The sequence below is a fragment of the Tympanuchus pallidicinctus genome, unplaced genomic scaffold, assembly GCF_026119805.1.
Source record: "Tympanuchus pallidicinctus isolate F22 unplaced genomic scaffold, pur_lepc_1.0 scaffold7, whole genome shotgun sequence".
Lineage (NCBI taxonomy): Eukaryota > Metazoa > Chordata > Aves > Galliformes > Phasianidae > Tympanuchus > Tympanuchus pallidicinctus.
The window spans coordinates 3,230,742-3,246,706 of NW_026294791.1; the positions used below are offsets into that span (position 1 = coordinate 3,230,742).

The following is a 15,965-nucleotide window of genomic DNA, read 5'->3' on the forward strand; positions in this document are numbered from 1 at the left end:
TGCCAGGGGCATTATTTTTGTACTAAGCGTATTTCTATTCCAATATTACTGACTCCCACTCAACCTCTCCATAAGAGGTTATGTGTTTCTCTAGGGCTGAAAATCAGGCACGTGCTTCAATGCCTTCTTGAGTCAGGATCAGGGTGGTTAGCACTGCACAAAACCAAGGCCTTGACAGGTTTCCTTATTAGTTTTGCTTCAGTAAATTGGAGAACATCTTTGTAGAAATCAAGCCTTTCTTAAGGACTACAGAGCATGACAAAGAATAAATACCTTATGAAGTGTATATGCTGATAAATTAAAAATATTTTAACAAGTTAGATCTGCTTAACTTCCACATTTTGCTTGCTTCATTGGATGATACTGTGTTACTCAACCTGATTCTGCACTGCTGCAATACCAAAGTACCACAAGTGTCTGGCAAGTTTTAAGCCTCTTTCACAATAGTACTACAGTTAATCGTTTGTCCACACAATTGATAGGCTGCTATTTTTTCAGGTTATCAAACTGCCTTGCAGCGTGCCCTTGATCCAGTTAATATTTAAAAATAGGAACGCAATATTTTTATTACATTCCGGTATCTTTTTGTTCATGTTCAATATCTCCTGGGAGGAAAATTTAGAGTTGCTTTTGTTTGTTTTACCCAGGAGACTCCTGTTGGTTTGGTTTTTTTTAAAGCAGATTTGCTTTATGGAAGGGAACAAAAAACCCTCGCATTTCCTTCATAACCTTATTTAGAACATTTGAGAGACTCTTGCCATGGGGAAGCAAGTTAATAATTGACAATGACACCCAGCAGGCCTGCATGAATGATTCCACACCATAACACTGACAGCTGGCATAACTTACTGAGCTCCTCTCAAACATTTCCACAAAGAGGAATGGTAAGCTAAATTTTATGTGCATTTTCTGAACCAAGGCAGGAAATGTTTATTAGAATGGTTATTCATAAATAATTGAGGTATTATTAATACTTTTAATCATTAAATTACTTTTGGAAATTTTGTACAGGTAAATTCTCCTTTGTAAAACATCTTATTCTTATTTTACTTGTGATCTAATTTAAATAATGAACTGTCCAATGCATCATCACTGATCATCTCAGTTGTCCTGTAACCAAGGCAAGGAGCAACTGCTCACCTATCACAGGAAGCAGTTCTGTTAATTGCTTTTTTCACTTAAATTCCTTGTTTTCAAACAGGCTGACTCATCAGTGATCTTTACAAGCATCACTGTGGGAAAACTGAAAGTGCAGTGAGCTGAGCTGTATTGCAGAAATAAAGTTGTTACACCTAGGAGCTTCTGGCTTTATAATCAATGATAGGATTATTCTGCAATTTCATGTTTTTCTCTGACATACAAATATGAAACTGTACTGAGTCTAGTGACATGTTAGTAATACAGGCTTGATTTTGCTCTACCAAAGTTCCCCTGAAATGCTCACTTTTCCTTTTGAGCCAAAAGCTGTATCCAAATTTGAGAAGACCTCTTCCTTCCCCTGCCCTCTCCTTCCCCTCAGAAAAATTGACTCTTTCACACAGGGAACTTCTGTTTTGAAGGGCTTCAAAACCTGAGCTCTGATCACCCCAACAGCCAAAACACCTGTGGTGCTCACAAAGGAATAGAAACATGAAGACCTGATTGTAGCAGAACTTAAAGCTGCTTGGAATGTTAGAAGTGACAGTTTTAATTCTGCTGTTTCTAGATCACATGTTGAATTAGTGTACGAGAAGAAGATCCCTAGAGGTCTTTTATTTTGGGCCCAGTCACACTAAATGTTGTATTTTGTTATGACTATTTAGTGCCACCAAGAACAAACAGGCACAAAATGCTGGCTGCCATAATCACTGCTTCAATCTCTAATTCAGTCTTCAATTCAAATGTTCCAAGGCTGGCTCAAGATTTCGGAAGGGGGAAATTTATTCTGGCACATAAATATCCGTATCAGATATTGACTGCCTTCTATCAGGTCCATCTGGACAGTCCTCTTCTAACCAGCACAAAGTCATCTCAAACGCAGCTTCAAGCATTTGAACTAAATGCATCAGAAAACTGATTATTTGCACAAAAATCTATTCAAATAATGAAAGATTCAACTTGTTTTTCCTAGCCTGTCTACTTGGGACAAGCATAAGGCACTGACATCTTTGTTGAAGGCGACTCAAATCACTTGATTACTGTAAGGATGCCCCCACCAGGTCACACCAGACCCACTTAGCCCTCTGTGCTGCAGTGGATATTTACAGAAGAATGAAGAAACAGGCAGTTTTATGAAGCTTCCCCAGAACACTCTTTCAGTGTTAGAGGTACTACCTTTGTGTTTAGCAGCACGCGATGCCCAGTACCTATTGGATTCAGAAATCTCCAACATCCATCATAAGCCCACTCACTGCTTCATTATCCATATAAAGAAATGCCTATTTCTTCTCATGGAACCTAACACCTGTCAGTCACGAGAGCTGGACAAATTTCCCACATTGCTTCATTCAGTAAGAGAAAGATTACAAGAAAATGAAAGTCGCTGCTTTGTGACATTCAAATGATTTTTCTGCATCTGTACATGCAGATATTCTTCATTGGGTGTCACCATCAGAGGATCACTGGCTGTTTCCTTGCTGTAATTCATAAAGCCCTAACTTTCATGTTCTCAGCATAGAGCTTCTCAACACTTGGTTGATGAGGAGCTTACTTCAGCAGCCAGAACTGGTATCATACAGCAACATAGCAACATTCAGTTTTCCCATTTTCGGAATAGCACAAACTTCATTCTGCAGATTTGCCCATGTTAAGTCAGCAGAAGATGAATCATTGGAAAAGTTATAATCATTCATCCTTTAGGAATCATATAGCATTAATTGCTGTACAACACATTCTAATACAAAACACACAAGTAGTTTCAACTTGTTGAGACTGCAGAGGGCAAGAATGCTGCTCACAATTTCCATCAGTTACAGTCTGGGAATGCTGGGTTTCCCTTGACTCAAGATAATCAGAAACATGTTTGCTTTGTTGTGAGACAAAGGAATGTGCACAAAGAAAAGTGTGTAAGTACTTCACAGAAATAGCATAGCTACCTCATCAGTTTATGTAGTACATGGATGTGTATACATATGTTTACAGACAGAGGTTGGGAACTCCAAGCAGTTCCTCAGCTGACATAAATTATTACAGTTTATATCAGTTGAAATAATTCATTTCTTAATCTATACTAGTACTGCATAGGAAAGCAAAATACAGAACTGTTCAGTGCTTATGGAGTTTAGATAATATTGTGTCAGAAGATATTTGCCCAGAGGTCATTTGTCACTCTACTAGACTTGAGTTACCTCCGACACCAGTCCTTCCTGTAGGATTACAGAAGTAATTTCTTTGCCCAATTTTCACCACCTGCTGAGGTAACTATTAGTTGTGCCAACACGTCTATTTACCTTCTGTGATTCTTTGCTAATTCATAATAAATGATTTTTATTAAACTGAGTGTGTCAATTGCAATAGTACTTTACTGAAGACTGCACCACTTCTCTTTCAGGAATCACTCCAAGTTCAGCAACCTAGTAATCACAGTGACTTCAGCTGCCCCATCTGTCTCCAAACAGTGACTCTGCCAGTAGAAACCAACTGTGGACATCTATTCTGCGGTAAGTTTTCTGAGTTGAAAGTGCAGTGCTTATAAAGGCTACTAAACGCAGCACACTTCCCACAGAGATATCAAATCCTGTGCAGGAACCATTCTAAGCATTTCTCCCAGTAACTAAAGGTATGAGGAGCAGCTGAGTCCCTAGGTTTTTCAGCTCAGAGAAGAGGAGGCTGAGAAAAGGCTTTATGGCAGCCTACATTTTTCTCACAAGGGGAGCAGGAGGCTGCACTGATCTCTGCTCTCTGGTGACAGCAGCAGGATCTGACAGAGCTGTGTCAGGCGAGGGTCAGCTGGGTTAGCAAAAGATTCCTCACCAGAGGGTGGTCAGGCACTGGAACAGGCTCCCGAGGGCAGTGGCCATGGCCCCAAGCCTTCTGGCATTCAAGAAGCCTTTAAACAACAGTCTTAGACATATTTAAATTTTGGATGGTACTGCGAAGTGCCAGAAGTTGGACTCCATGATCCTTGTGGGTCTCTTCCATCTCAGGATATGTTTCTATGATTTCTGAAGTAAATTCCCTCACTAATAACAAGTTTAATCTTTTTCTGTTTATTGCCTTCATGCATACAAGGGGCCACTTTTGAAATGCCCAGGAAGACACAAGACAAATAGTAACATAATTTTGTAAGGTGCTGTTAAATTACAGCACAAACTCATGGACTAATTAAAAGGCCTAGAAACCCAGTTTGTATTCAAGTATGTGGAAATGAACTTAGTTTCTCTCAGACCTCTGACATACATACTCCAGTGAGTTTACAGGCAAAGTTTACAACCTTACTGCCCCAGCTGCTTATCGAGTTCCTTGCTGAATGCTGTCGTCACCACTGCAGGGGGTGACAGTAAAGAACTGGAGTTTATGATCTGATAAGGTTGAAACTGCCATTGAAGGCAGTTCAGTGCTCCTGTGCAACATAACATCAGTAAACTCCAGCAGAAGGTCACACAGGCTGCTGGAGGCAGTAATATCTGATTCTCCAGCAGCAAAACATATCAAAATGCACTGGGCAAAAACATAAAGCTCTTTCCTGTGCTTTTCAAAGACCTCACAGCAAGTTTAATTTATAATTACAAGCCACTGACACTTTCTTCATCGTGTAAGACTGCTATAAAAAGACATAAGCAGAAATGAAAACAAGGCCCTGTATTACACCTGTTGGTACAATAAGAATTAATTTTGTTTCGAGGAAGTGTCATTTTTCTCTAGATTGAAATAATGCTCTCTCAGACCAGCCCTCATCAACACTGCTAATATCTCCATCCTCTGAAGCCACAACAGATCAGTGGGGTGACAACAGCTACAGGCATGCTGTAGGGCCCATCTACAACATGCATGACACCATTTAATACTTTAACTTTTTTCATGTTTTTTTTTTACTACACACTACTACCACAAAGGAAAAGGATAGTTTAAATAAAACTCACTCCAGAAGAAACAGTAAGCTTATGGCCTCCAAACATGTTTCAAATAATGTCACAGAAGTTACAGTTTCAAATACAAAGATAGACACGATGACAGATGTCATTAATTTTCCTCCTTCTCTGACCTAGTTAATTGTCCATTTCCCTTTTGTAAATATGACACTGTTACAATCAAAAAGGTCAGCACAGTGGAAAGGTGATAGACAAGCATTACAGCAAAAGGACCAGCACAGATGCAATGGTGTTACAAAGGAAAAGTACTCACCCATGTCCAAGGATTCAGGCTCACAGAAAAGACTCCACAAGGAAAGGCTCTCCCATCAGAAACCCTTTCCTGGGGCAGTCGGCCCTTAAATGAGGTCTAAGAGAGGTGCAGCCAGGCTCCACCCCTTCCTGTCTCACAGGTGAATTGCCTTCACCTGTGCTTCCAGGGCTGACTGGGCCTTTCCCCAGGTGCTCCATCGGTGCTTCATGCTGTGATTCGACAGTTACTCTACAGACATAATGATCTGGGCTTTATTTTTATTTTGAGGTTTGTGGAGAAGTACCATCTATAAGCTTGGTATACATGATTATTAGCTCTATCTTTTTAAATAGGCTTTACATTCCCCAAATACCTCATCATTTACACTCTGAAGCATAAATTCCAGTGCAGTGCATGATCCATGCTCTGACTATGTTGATGTAGTAGAAGCGTAACGTGTCTGTTTTTCATGTCTTAAACCAATAAAATTTTACATTGGGCTTATCAAAACCATTCTGCATAGATCTAAGTCTGTTTTGACTGAAATCAGTAATAAAACTTCTCCCAGTACCCCATGGAACAGAGCTAAGGCAATGCTGAGCACTCTTAATAAATTCCACACCGGTAAAAGTTTTATTTAAAAAATGTGGTCAACCCAGAGCTTTTAAAGAAGATTAATATGGGCTTATAAAAAGAAAAACAAAACATTTGATTTTATTATTAGTAGTAATTCATACAGTTTGTCCTGAAGTTTTCCTTTTCAGCTTCAGTTTGAACCATATGCTCAGGAAGTTCAATTGAAAAATGATCCTTGTGCAATATTATTTTTTTCTAATTAACAAAAACCTCAAAGGTATTTTAGAAAAACCTATGGACTCCCTCAGAAGGTTGTGTAGCAGGCTAGATTAAAACAGGATTTTGCCCATTTTATGAAAAATGCACCAAAGCGCAAATAGGTCAACTTCAGAGGAGTCCTTCCCTTCCTGTTCCACTAAATACAGGATTTTGCATGTAGCAAATTTTAATTTCCATGGGGTTCTATTTTTAAAGCCCTCAAAGAACTGTGAGATCCATTAGTACCCCGTTGTCATCACTGGGACTGAGTACAGAAACAACTGTGTGGCTCATGATACAGCATCTGGATCCAGAGGGTCAAAGCAGTTCCTGAAGTCAGGCATGATGGCTGTCAAATGCAAAAGTTCAAGCAAAGGCTTGAAGCTGGTTGCCAGACTGAGTTCATATATACCACATGAGGATTTAGATATAAATGCAGCAGTGAGCCCAGCTAACTTTGTCTGTGCAAACAAACTAGAAGAGCCTGAAAGAAAAACCCTGCACTGAAATAAAAACAAAGTGCACAAGTCAGAGCAAGGTTCACGAAAATATCCTTAGGGCAAATGTATCATCCCTAATATAGGGATGTCCTCTTTAGGAGGTAACTGACAGCATGAACATTTTTTATACTTGACTTCAGACACGTTTCTCCTCTAAAATCCTTTTCAATGACAATGCGAAAGAAAGTCTAGGTACAAAAAAGGCTGCAGTAAGGGCTCCTGAAGACTTCCTGCTGTAATACTTCTTAAGCTACTTACTGGTTGTTTTTAAAAACAAACACCATTGTTCAATGCAATAAAACAATCCCAACAAAATGGCAATACAGTGTTCCACTGCTGCTTTCAACTCTGATCTTTGTCAAATTTGATCAGTTTACATGTTAAGAGATACTTTCTCTTGACTGTCACACTGAACCTGGGAGCTGAAAGTCAAGCTGTGCTACTTCTGATTAGATGCTATTTATCTTTTGTTGTTTTTGCTGTTAGTACCAGCACTGATATTCATGTATGTCAAGCACTGCTATCAGAGACGTGCACAGGCTAATGTTAGTGTCCTCAGACTCTGCCCTCTTCAACACCTGAGAGCTTGCTGTTAAGATGGCACTGCATTTGGAAATTAGTTAGCAGTTGTTCTGGTAAATCAAAAAGAATGCATTAATTAACTCTTCCACAGTGTACACACAGTACTGTGCAATGCATACATGTATGTACACATACTGGAAGGGTTCTTGTATTCCCGAGTGCTTCATCCACAATCAAGGAAGCTGCAAGAATAAGATACTAAGACACTCAGAGTCTTCGTTAGGGGGAAGTTCCATGTTGCTGTATATATCAACACAGATCTACAGCTCCGTTTTTACAGTTTGCAGAATAAAACCACATCTTAAAATGAAAGCAAAGAATTACGTTCATTTCAGCAGTCAACTGTAGAAAGAATGCTTATTAAGTCTGATAACATTCTATGAACATTAAATATCCTCAAATATACTCCATGCATCTTAACTTTTTTTTTCTGTAGGCTCTTGTCTAATTACATACTGGAAACATAGTCCTTGTTTGGGAGCAATAATCTGCCCTCTCTGCAGACAGAAGGTAAGACATCTTCCCTGCATACATCTGCATTGCAATAAATAGAAAATGACAAGCTTGAGCTCTTAGGATCAACTTTATTCATCCTCTAATTTTCCATTGCATTTCAAAACTCACAGTTGAATGACTCTGCAGCCAATCACGTTTATAATTTGACACATCTTATCAGGCAACAAATATTAAACAGGCCTCTGGCATTTTACTTTTGTATAGTTTATTGAATCTCTGGGATGACATTCCGTAAAAAGCAATACAGGACATGGGACTCCCTCATCTCCTTCGACCGCTGCCAGAGCCTGCCTGCTGTACTGGCAGTTTGGATGCAGGTCATAAAAGGAAGATGTTCTTGCTGTTGCAGAACTGCTGGAACTGTACAAAGGTCAATGTGCAATAAAGAGCCTATGAAGAGACGTGCTACTAAACACTATCCTTCATACTGAAGATTAAAACACACAGTGGTAACGCCTGTATTCTTTCCTTATGAAGGTGGTGGTTCTGGTTAACATCTCTTGCGAAAAGCTACACGATAAGCCAAGCAAACAGACTGTTCACGACATCAGAGCGTACAACAAGCGTTTCTCAGGGCAACCTCGACCTGTAAGTATTTCTGAATCTACATTTATGTAGTTAGCACTGCATAACACACAGAGGATTGCAAGAGACTCAACAATGAAAGCTGGTTTGTCTCAGTATGTGAATTATCTTTTTATACACTCACTGATGATATTACAGGGGAAGTGTTAACATTCACTGCTGGAGACAGCATCTTCTAGTAATGGTGCTTCTTAGAGTTTCTAGACCAGAGAAATCACTCTGCAATCATCCTAGCAGGGAGGAGAAGGCAGTGCAAGATGACACTTAGGAAGTGAAGCAGAATTAGAGAGAGTCAGTATAAAACTTTCACATTTGAACTTATATTTGGACTCCAGGAGCTTAAATTACATCTAAGTCTTTTGTTCCAAAGCAGATCCCAGCTTAGAAAGCAGCTGTTGTTTTTTTTTAATGAGGTATTGCCAAATTCAAACAGTCTACACTGGCTCTGTACTTCATTAAAGCTGGAATCCCAGATGGTGTGGGGACGTGACAGGTACTGGAAGTGATGTGAAAGATGAGGGCTGGAGGCACATGTGAGACCCATTCTTGACAGCATGCAGAATATCACCAAAGCAAATCTTCCTATCCTGTCAAATCCCAGTGGGGGGCCCAAACAAGACTGTGGAGTCTGTTTTAATCTGTGGACTAAACTAAGCACTGTGCTTAAGAATGTTATTTTCCAACCCAACAAATTAGTATTAACGAGCAGGAATGATTATTATAATGACTCAGTCCTACGTTTCCCATCCACACTAAAGTGAGACTTGAGGCCTCTTTTTCATGTACTGATAGCACACACTTGATGCCAGACTTTAAAGAGAGCACATATACTCAAGACAGCCATTAAGGACCAGTTTCCCAAAGTGTCAAGCATAATGCTCTGTGCAAAGCGCCGGGGAAGTGAGGATTGCCTTAGGAGTGTGCCTGTAGATTCTGCAAAATAACTGACCTGCCTTGGTGAACTGGGACAGCACAGAAAGGCTTTGCATTCGAGAGATTTGAATCTAGAAGCGCTTAAAGACTCGTGCAACCAAAAGAACTGCATGGATTAGAATGGAGCAGAGCTTAACTCTTCTGCATGTTTAGTTTGCAGATTACCTCTATGACATGCCGTTGTTCCTGACTCTTGCCTTGCGAGGAATCTTCACCTGGGGTGGTCTCATGTGCATTTTTTTCCTAAGAGTTGTTGTTTGCTCCTTCGGAACAATCATATGCTTATCGTCGCCTTTTGACACGATGCCTGGGCCTCTCTGTAGAACACTCGGAACAGCTGATGACATGGTGGTTGTTTCCCTTCTTCTCATTTGTGTGATAAACATTTGTCAGCAAATTGCAACAAACGGGGTAAATATGGCAAGGTCTGCAGCTCAGAGGATGCTGTCAGAATCCTGAGGGACTCAAACTTTGATTTCTCAGTCAAGCTCAATCAAACAGTGACAGGCTTCTCCTCCATTTGGGGCAGCATGTGACGGATTTGTCATTCTGCTGCAAAGACTGAAGCAGGGCTCAAGTGATATTTGGCATGGCCAAGTGATTCGATGTGCAATTGCTAAGAAGGCCGTGCCATTGTGTATTTACAAGACTCTTTCATGCTTCATGTGTCTCCAACTTACCCTCATATGCAGTGCCTGAATTGAAAATGCCTAAGCCTGTCAACAGGACCTAGAATTACAATGCCAGTCAGCTGGCAGTTGAGATTTTTAGAACTTTTAAGCTTTGACATTTCATGTCTTGGTTCAGTTTGAATACAATTTAATTTGAGAATTTAGCAAGCTGCTGTTTGCTAGGTCTCGAGTAACACAAGTAACGTTAGATAATACTTCTGCAAAATCTTGTGTTGGTACTTTTTGCTATCACAGCTGATTACATATCCAATGGAATACAGATTTTTACAGCTCTGCTATGAGTATAGTCCTGATTCTAAAATTGGACAACCTGATCGTAATACGGGCTTGGAGCAAAAATACAACTGTAAAATGGGAGTATTACAAGGGGAGAATGGCATATAGGGATCATGCAAGAAGTGTGGGCAAACCTCTGTGTAAGCCTTTTGTCTGAACCTACACAAAGTTACAGCTTTGGTGAACTCTGTCCTCTTAAGCTTTAACAAAGTCAGTATGAATGGTTGTTTCCTCTGTGGACTCCAAACACTCCTTGTGTTTTCCTTGCAAGTCTCGGTACTACTTTAGGGAGAGATAAAGGCTACATTTCTGATGATAAAGAAGTTTATGGAAAATCTGCTGAAGTTGCTGTGTGTGTTGAGTGTGACAAGTTAAAAATGCTGGTAGTGTGCCAGACAAGCCTAAGCATCTGTCACTGTACAATCTGTACATTTGTTATGTATTTGGAGTCAGTGAACTTCATTTTTACATATGAGTTGTATATTAAAATTGATATGTTAAAATATATGAATATTTATTGTTCACAATACACTGGTCTCCAACTGTTTTTTTTCTTTTTACACATTTTCAATTGACATATTTTATTGTACCCTTCACTGTATGCTATGATATAGCAGTATGTCACAGTTATTCTCTTGCTTCTTAGACTCTTCTTGTAACGATGGTTATTTTTTTTCCTTTTATTCCCATCAACTTTCATTGTCTTTAATTATGTCCCTGAACTTGTAAAGCTGTCTCTCTTAACAATGGGTACTTTGGAAATGGCAACAATTGCTTTTCCATGAAGTATAAGGCAGGAAGTGCATTGTTTCTTTAAAAAAAATTCCCAGATGTTTTTGAGTGCTGACTACAAACATGTAAACCTCAGAAACCAGTATTTTCCAAGTTCTGTAAGTGTAGTTTTGTTATTGTCTAACTTCTGTTTGCACTTAACTGGGAATAAAAGCCTATGCCAATAGAAAAGAGTGGCTTTGCTATCAGTTGAAATGTATAAGGATGGAGTCCATTTTTATGAATGTTCACTCTGTGGGCTCGTAAGTTGTTTCTGTGGCATAATAAAGGCTCGCCATGAGGGCCACAAACTGCAGTCTGGAGAAAAGAAGGGCTCTCATTAGTGACCTATGGCAGAGTTACAGCCCCCAAACAGAACAGCATCTTTTACTAAGAAGTAAAAGACAAAGGGCAGAGAAAGAACTGCAGAGAATCTCACTGAAGGTCTTGGCAGTGTTTGGATCTTGCAAGGTCAAAACAGCATTCTCCGAGGTGAAATGTTTCTGCAGTGTACAAACAGAGCATCCAGCTCCATGAGCTCCATCCAGAGCATCTACTTCCATGGCCAGCCATGCCGTGAGCTGATGTTGGGAGCCCTGCAGCTTCCCGTAGGAATAACTGTCCAACACAGTATTTAAAATCACCTGAAACAAAGTGAAAGCCTCTTGTTGACCAGGATTGGCCAGCAGGCAGCCAGGAGGATGTCCAGGCACAAAGGCAAGCCTAAAGAAGGAAAATCTCTCTCTCCCTCTGTATTCTCTGTACCTGCTGTCAGTGGGCACAGCTCTGTGCCTGTGAGTGTGCAGATACACAGGTTTTGAGCTGAGATTGTGTGTAGTGACGTGGTAAGAACAGGCATGGAGAGCTGGACTGTTGCAGGACTGAGGGCCGAGATGCAGCTGGCAGGGTGGAAGGAATGCTCCTGCATTATGAACATGTTTGCAGCAACTCTGCACAGCCTCATCCTTCAGTATCAACAGCGGGCTGGCTCACTTCTGCACAGAGATTCACATGCACTGAGAGCAGGTTACTTGCAAGAGACAAAATGGCTCAAATTATCAACAGCAAAACCACTATACTGCAAGAATTGACACAGAAAAAAGAGCAGGAAACAAAAAAGCAGAAGGAAAGACTGCACAGCTGCAAAAACAATGTCCAAGTATGAGCCACCAAAGATATACTATAATCAGAGTAAAAAAAATAGGAAACAGAACACTGCAATGGAAATGATGTCTCAGCTGTAGCTGCAGCAGGCACTACAAGGACCACGTGTGCAATACCTGTGCAAAGCACAGCACAGGGGCTCAGATCCACCCGAGCCAGCGGCGCTGCTCCTCGTGCTGCTCTGTGAGGCCACCTGCAAGCAGCAGCACTGCGCTACCCACAGCTGGCTCTGATTCTGCACAGCCCCACTGTGCCTGGTGTGCATGGTGACAGGTAGAGAACACCCCGTGCTTCGTAGCGAATAGAGTGCATTTTATTGCTCCTTAACAACAAAAATGGACATTTCAAATGATAAAATTGTATTTTTACAATGCATGGTGCAGTAAGATGAATTTACCCTCATCGTAGGCATTTATCCCTGCCGTTCTCAGAGGATGCCACTGGATTATTAGCTTTTCATGATGGAGCGATACTCTCTTTGATGTTCCACAAGTTTCAAAAATACTTCATATTTCTTGTCGTAGAATCTGTATGAACAAGCAAATTTCAACAAAGCTTGAGAATTTAAGATTTAAATCCCTTGTAATATGCATACTTAGCATCAAAGCAGCTCTGACTCTAATAACAAGCTTGACTCGGATGAGTCCTGCATACTGCCAGAGCGTTCTCCACCCAACGAGTGACTCCAAGTTAGAGCCGCACATTTGGTTTCCCCGCAGCCGCCTCTGATGTTCAGTTCTCCCGGAGCCCCCCAGACGCTCCCAGCTCCAGCCGGGCCACCAGGGGGAGCCCGCGCCCCTCCGCCCAGCGCCGTTCCGAGCCCGGGCGCCGAGCTGCCAGCGCCGCGGGACTCGGCCGGCAGGCGCTCGCTGAAGCGCAGCTTGCACCGTCCCAGCCTGCAGGCACCTCCCCAGCAGCTCCGTTCATCTCTCGCGCTGCGAGCGGCACCCGCGAGTGGCAAGCTGCGGGCCTGGGCAGATATCTATAGGGTAAGGGGCTTCCTGGGAGTAGATCACCACCTTCACCGCGCTGAAGAGTTTGGGTGCCCACATGATCTTTAAAAACCAGCGGTCATAAATGCTGATGCATTCAAGCAGGGCCAGAAAGACAGAGCGCAACTCGGTTTCAGGTAGATTCTCGTATGTGAACACACAAACATCAGCATTACCTTTTGTGCTCATGGTTCGGTCGCACGACTCGCCCGATTTTTCCCATTTTTGCCATGGCCTCCTAGTAAAAGACAAACACAAGCTGGAAAAGCCTGTTTTGGTTTAAAATACTTTTTGACAAGAACAAGATGTTTCAAAACCAATCGGAACATTACTGATGTATTTTGTTTCGACTGAACAGGCCAGATGGCTTAAAATATGTTCAATCCCATAATATAGTAGTCATGAGAACAAAGTACTGCAGACCTCTCAGTAAACCAAAATCTGTTCCTCTTTCTTACTGAGAGTCTGAGACAGAACAGACTTATCTTGTATTATTTACACTAACCAAAGGAAATGTTAAACACTGCATCCCTGGAGGGGAAATTTCTCAAATAAAACGATACATTACATGAGATCTCTTAATCGTATTTCTAAAATATCAATTCCCTGCAGCAAGGAAGGACTTGAGAGTGCTTCAGAAGCTCAATAAATCTTGCAAAGTCCTGCCCTCGCATTCCAAGATAAAAGTGTCAGAAACAGATTTTGAACCTAATCTGCTTTTGGCCAAAATAAAGACAGAGGAAGGGATGGATCCCTTTGGAAGAAGTCTCTGGGACAGCCGTGTGCAGGTGGGAGAGGACCAAGTTGTTTGGTTCCTTTCCCAATCTCTGAGATTCTGATTTTCTATCAATTTTCCTGAGCAGTCCCACTGGCGTGAGACTGACCACCAATGTGAGCATGGAGCCAAGCTAAAGCTCAAGCTCTCGAACAGCAGAGGAGGCAGCAGCCTAAGGCTGTTTTAACTGGAATTTCTTCCACAAGGAGCATTAGAGCTTAAGTTTTCAGAGGGAAAGGCATTAAACATAAAATATCAGGATTCAAGAAACAGTGAGTGACGAAATCTCTATCAGACCTCATAGTTTCTAGCAGGACCTTAAGTCCATTTTAATGTTAGTGCCTAAAGCACGACACAGAAATTTTCAGTGACTTCTGGACAACAGCCGCTTGCGCCAAGCTGCTTCTGCTGGAAGCCACCTCCTCCTCCTCTGGCTACCACCAGATTTTTAAAAGGGTTGGATGATTTTATAGCCTGTTTACTGTAGTAAAATCTCTGCTTTCCACTAATCCAGCATTTTACAGCTGAGGAACTCACACTGCTTTACAATGTGGATGCTCAACGTAAGCACAGTGTCACCAACTCACAACAAGCAGGAAGGTTCTGAAGATAAGCAAGTGAGCAGCAGACCTTACATCTTCTGGTTGCTGATTTCCAGTGCATTAAAGAAACGCCATCATGAACTAACTGGCAGGATGCACGTGGCCTGCCCGTGAGGCCAGCAGCTACCCTGCCTCCATGGGCAGCGGTGTTTGGCCAGCAAGGCACGCAGTGCCTGGGATGCCACACGTGTGCCAGAGCTGCAGGCTGTCCCTATCTGCCATTACTGCTGTGTTCCGGGTGTGTTTGCTTTGTCCTTCAGCATCAACAGATCTTTCATACTGCCTATCAAAATGCGAAACACATATTTTCTATGTTTGTCAACTTCAGGAGATTAAACACTGTTGAAGTCGCAGGTCTACCAAAGCAAGACACACTGCCAGCGCTGGTGGTCAGCATTTTACTCTGATAAAGCAGCAGAGGAGTGTTTTGGTGCACTGATATGCTTGTACTCTTTCGCGCATGCAGAAGTTGGTTGTATTTCGACTCCCTAAGAAACACACTTGAAGTAACACTTCCAGTGAGATAGCGTGTTCTCTTCTCTGGGACACATGAATCTGCTGGCACAGTGATTCTGCTCATCAGCCAGATTAAAATGCTGACACAGAAAGCCTGGTATCTTTCCCAGTAAGAGAAATGAGTGCTTATTCTCTGTTTTTTAACAGGTGATTCTAACTGAAGCACAACAATCCATCTCTTACAACTCCTTTACATGGCCAGCTGGACTTGAAGGCTGCCACAAAATGAATGAGCACAGGAAAAAAAAAAAAGAAAGAAGCAAAAGACAATTTCCTCTTGTATAACCAACAATGCTTTTTCAGACAGTTTCCTCACTTAAAAGAAAAACACAAGAAACATAAGGAAAAGGGGCGCACTGCACAGAAAAGCCCCTCAAAGCTTTCTCACTAATGGGAAGAGTCACATTGCTTTCAATTCCCTGCTTTACAACTCCTGTTGAATTGCCCTGGTTCACACTGGTTCACTACTGTTCACACCAGTGAAAGAAAAAAAGGGACACCTGAAAGGCTGTAAACTGCAAGAAAAATGAAAGGGAGAGCCTTTGCTGCTCACCCCCTCTGTGCACAATTCCCCTACTGGGGAACATCAGGAGAAACCAGACAGTTCTGCTCCCCAGGAAGGTTCTACCTCTGCCATAAATACTCTCCACTAATGTTGTGTTTTACTCTGGGCCTCTTACAGCTTTCAGCATTGAAAAATGCACTAATCACTTCTTTGGGAGATAAGCCAACCTTGTGAGACAAACAGACAGTAAGCCCAGTTTTATTTTTACACTATTACTCATCTGACTAAAGGTCTTCTCAGGTTGGTCCAAGAGAGAAGACATCAGTGCTGACACGAGCAGACACAGCCAATGCGGGTGCCGCGGCTCATCCTCTACCTCCCTGCCTGTGCCACGTCACCTGACTGAGGCTCCATACTAACA

The 15,965-nt window shown here is 41.7% G+C and overlaps 2 protein-coding genes across 11 annotated transcripts in view; one reads left to right on the forward strand and one right to left on the reverse strand.

Moving 5' to 3' along the window:
• Nucleotides 1-651: 651 nt before the first annotated feature.
• Nucleotides 652-11,182, forward strand: LOC128072451 (E3 ubiquitin-protein ligase RNF170-like). Of its 2 annotated transcripts, none has more exons than XM_052666290.1 (5): nt 652-884; nt 3,530-3,638; nt 7,654-7,727; nt 8,211-8,321; nt 9,405-11,182. In XM_052666290.1, the coding sequence occupies exons 1-5, from the start codon at nt 810-812 to the stop codon at nt 9,708-9,710; spliced, it is 675 nt and encodes a 224-aa protein (XP_052522250.1). In that variant the 5' UTR covers nt 652-809; the 3' UTR covers nt 9,711-11,182. The 2 variants fall into 2 exon arrangements, with proteins under 2 accessions (XP_052522250.1, XP_052522251.1); XM_052666291.1 differs by lacking the exon at nt 652-884 and adding an exon at nt 2,113-2,306.
• A 1,263-nt stretch (nt 11,183-12,445) lies between these two features.
• Nucleotides 12,446-15,965, reverse strand: part of FGGY (FGGY carbohydrate kinase domain containing) — a 281,239-nt gene continuing 277,719 nt past the window's right edge. For all 9 annotated transcript variants that reach the window (XM_052666250.1, XM_052666253.1, XM_052666251.1 and 6 more), the window contains 2 exons: nt 13,323-13,384; nt 12,446-12,681 (listed from right to left, as the gene is read on the reverse strand). In XM_052666250.1, coding sequence (XP_052522210.1) covers nt 12,603-12,681; nt 13,323-13,384 — 141 coding nt within the window. In that variant the 3' untranslated portion in view covers nt 12,446-12,602. The remainder of the gene's footprint in view (nt 12,682-13,322; nt 13,385-15,965) is intronic.

Coding starts and splice junctions, on each gene's coding strand:
- LOC128072451 (XM_052666290.1), top strand. CDS start 810: ATGATTCCACACCATAACACTGACAGCTGGCATAACTTACTGAGCTCC. Junction 3,639..7,653: donor CTGTGGACATCTATTCTGCG/GTAAGTTTTCTG, acceptor TTTTTTCTGTAG/GCTCTTGTCTAATTACATAC. Junction 7,728..8,210: donor GCCCTCTCTGCAGACAGAAG/GTAAGACATCTT, acceptor TTCCTTATGAAG/GTGGTGGTTCTGGTTAACAT.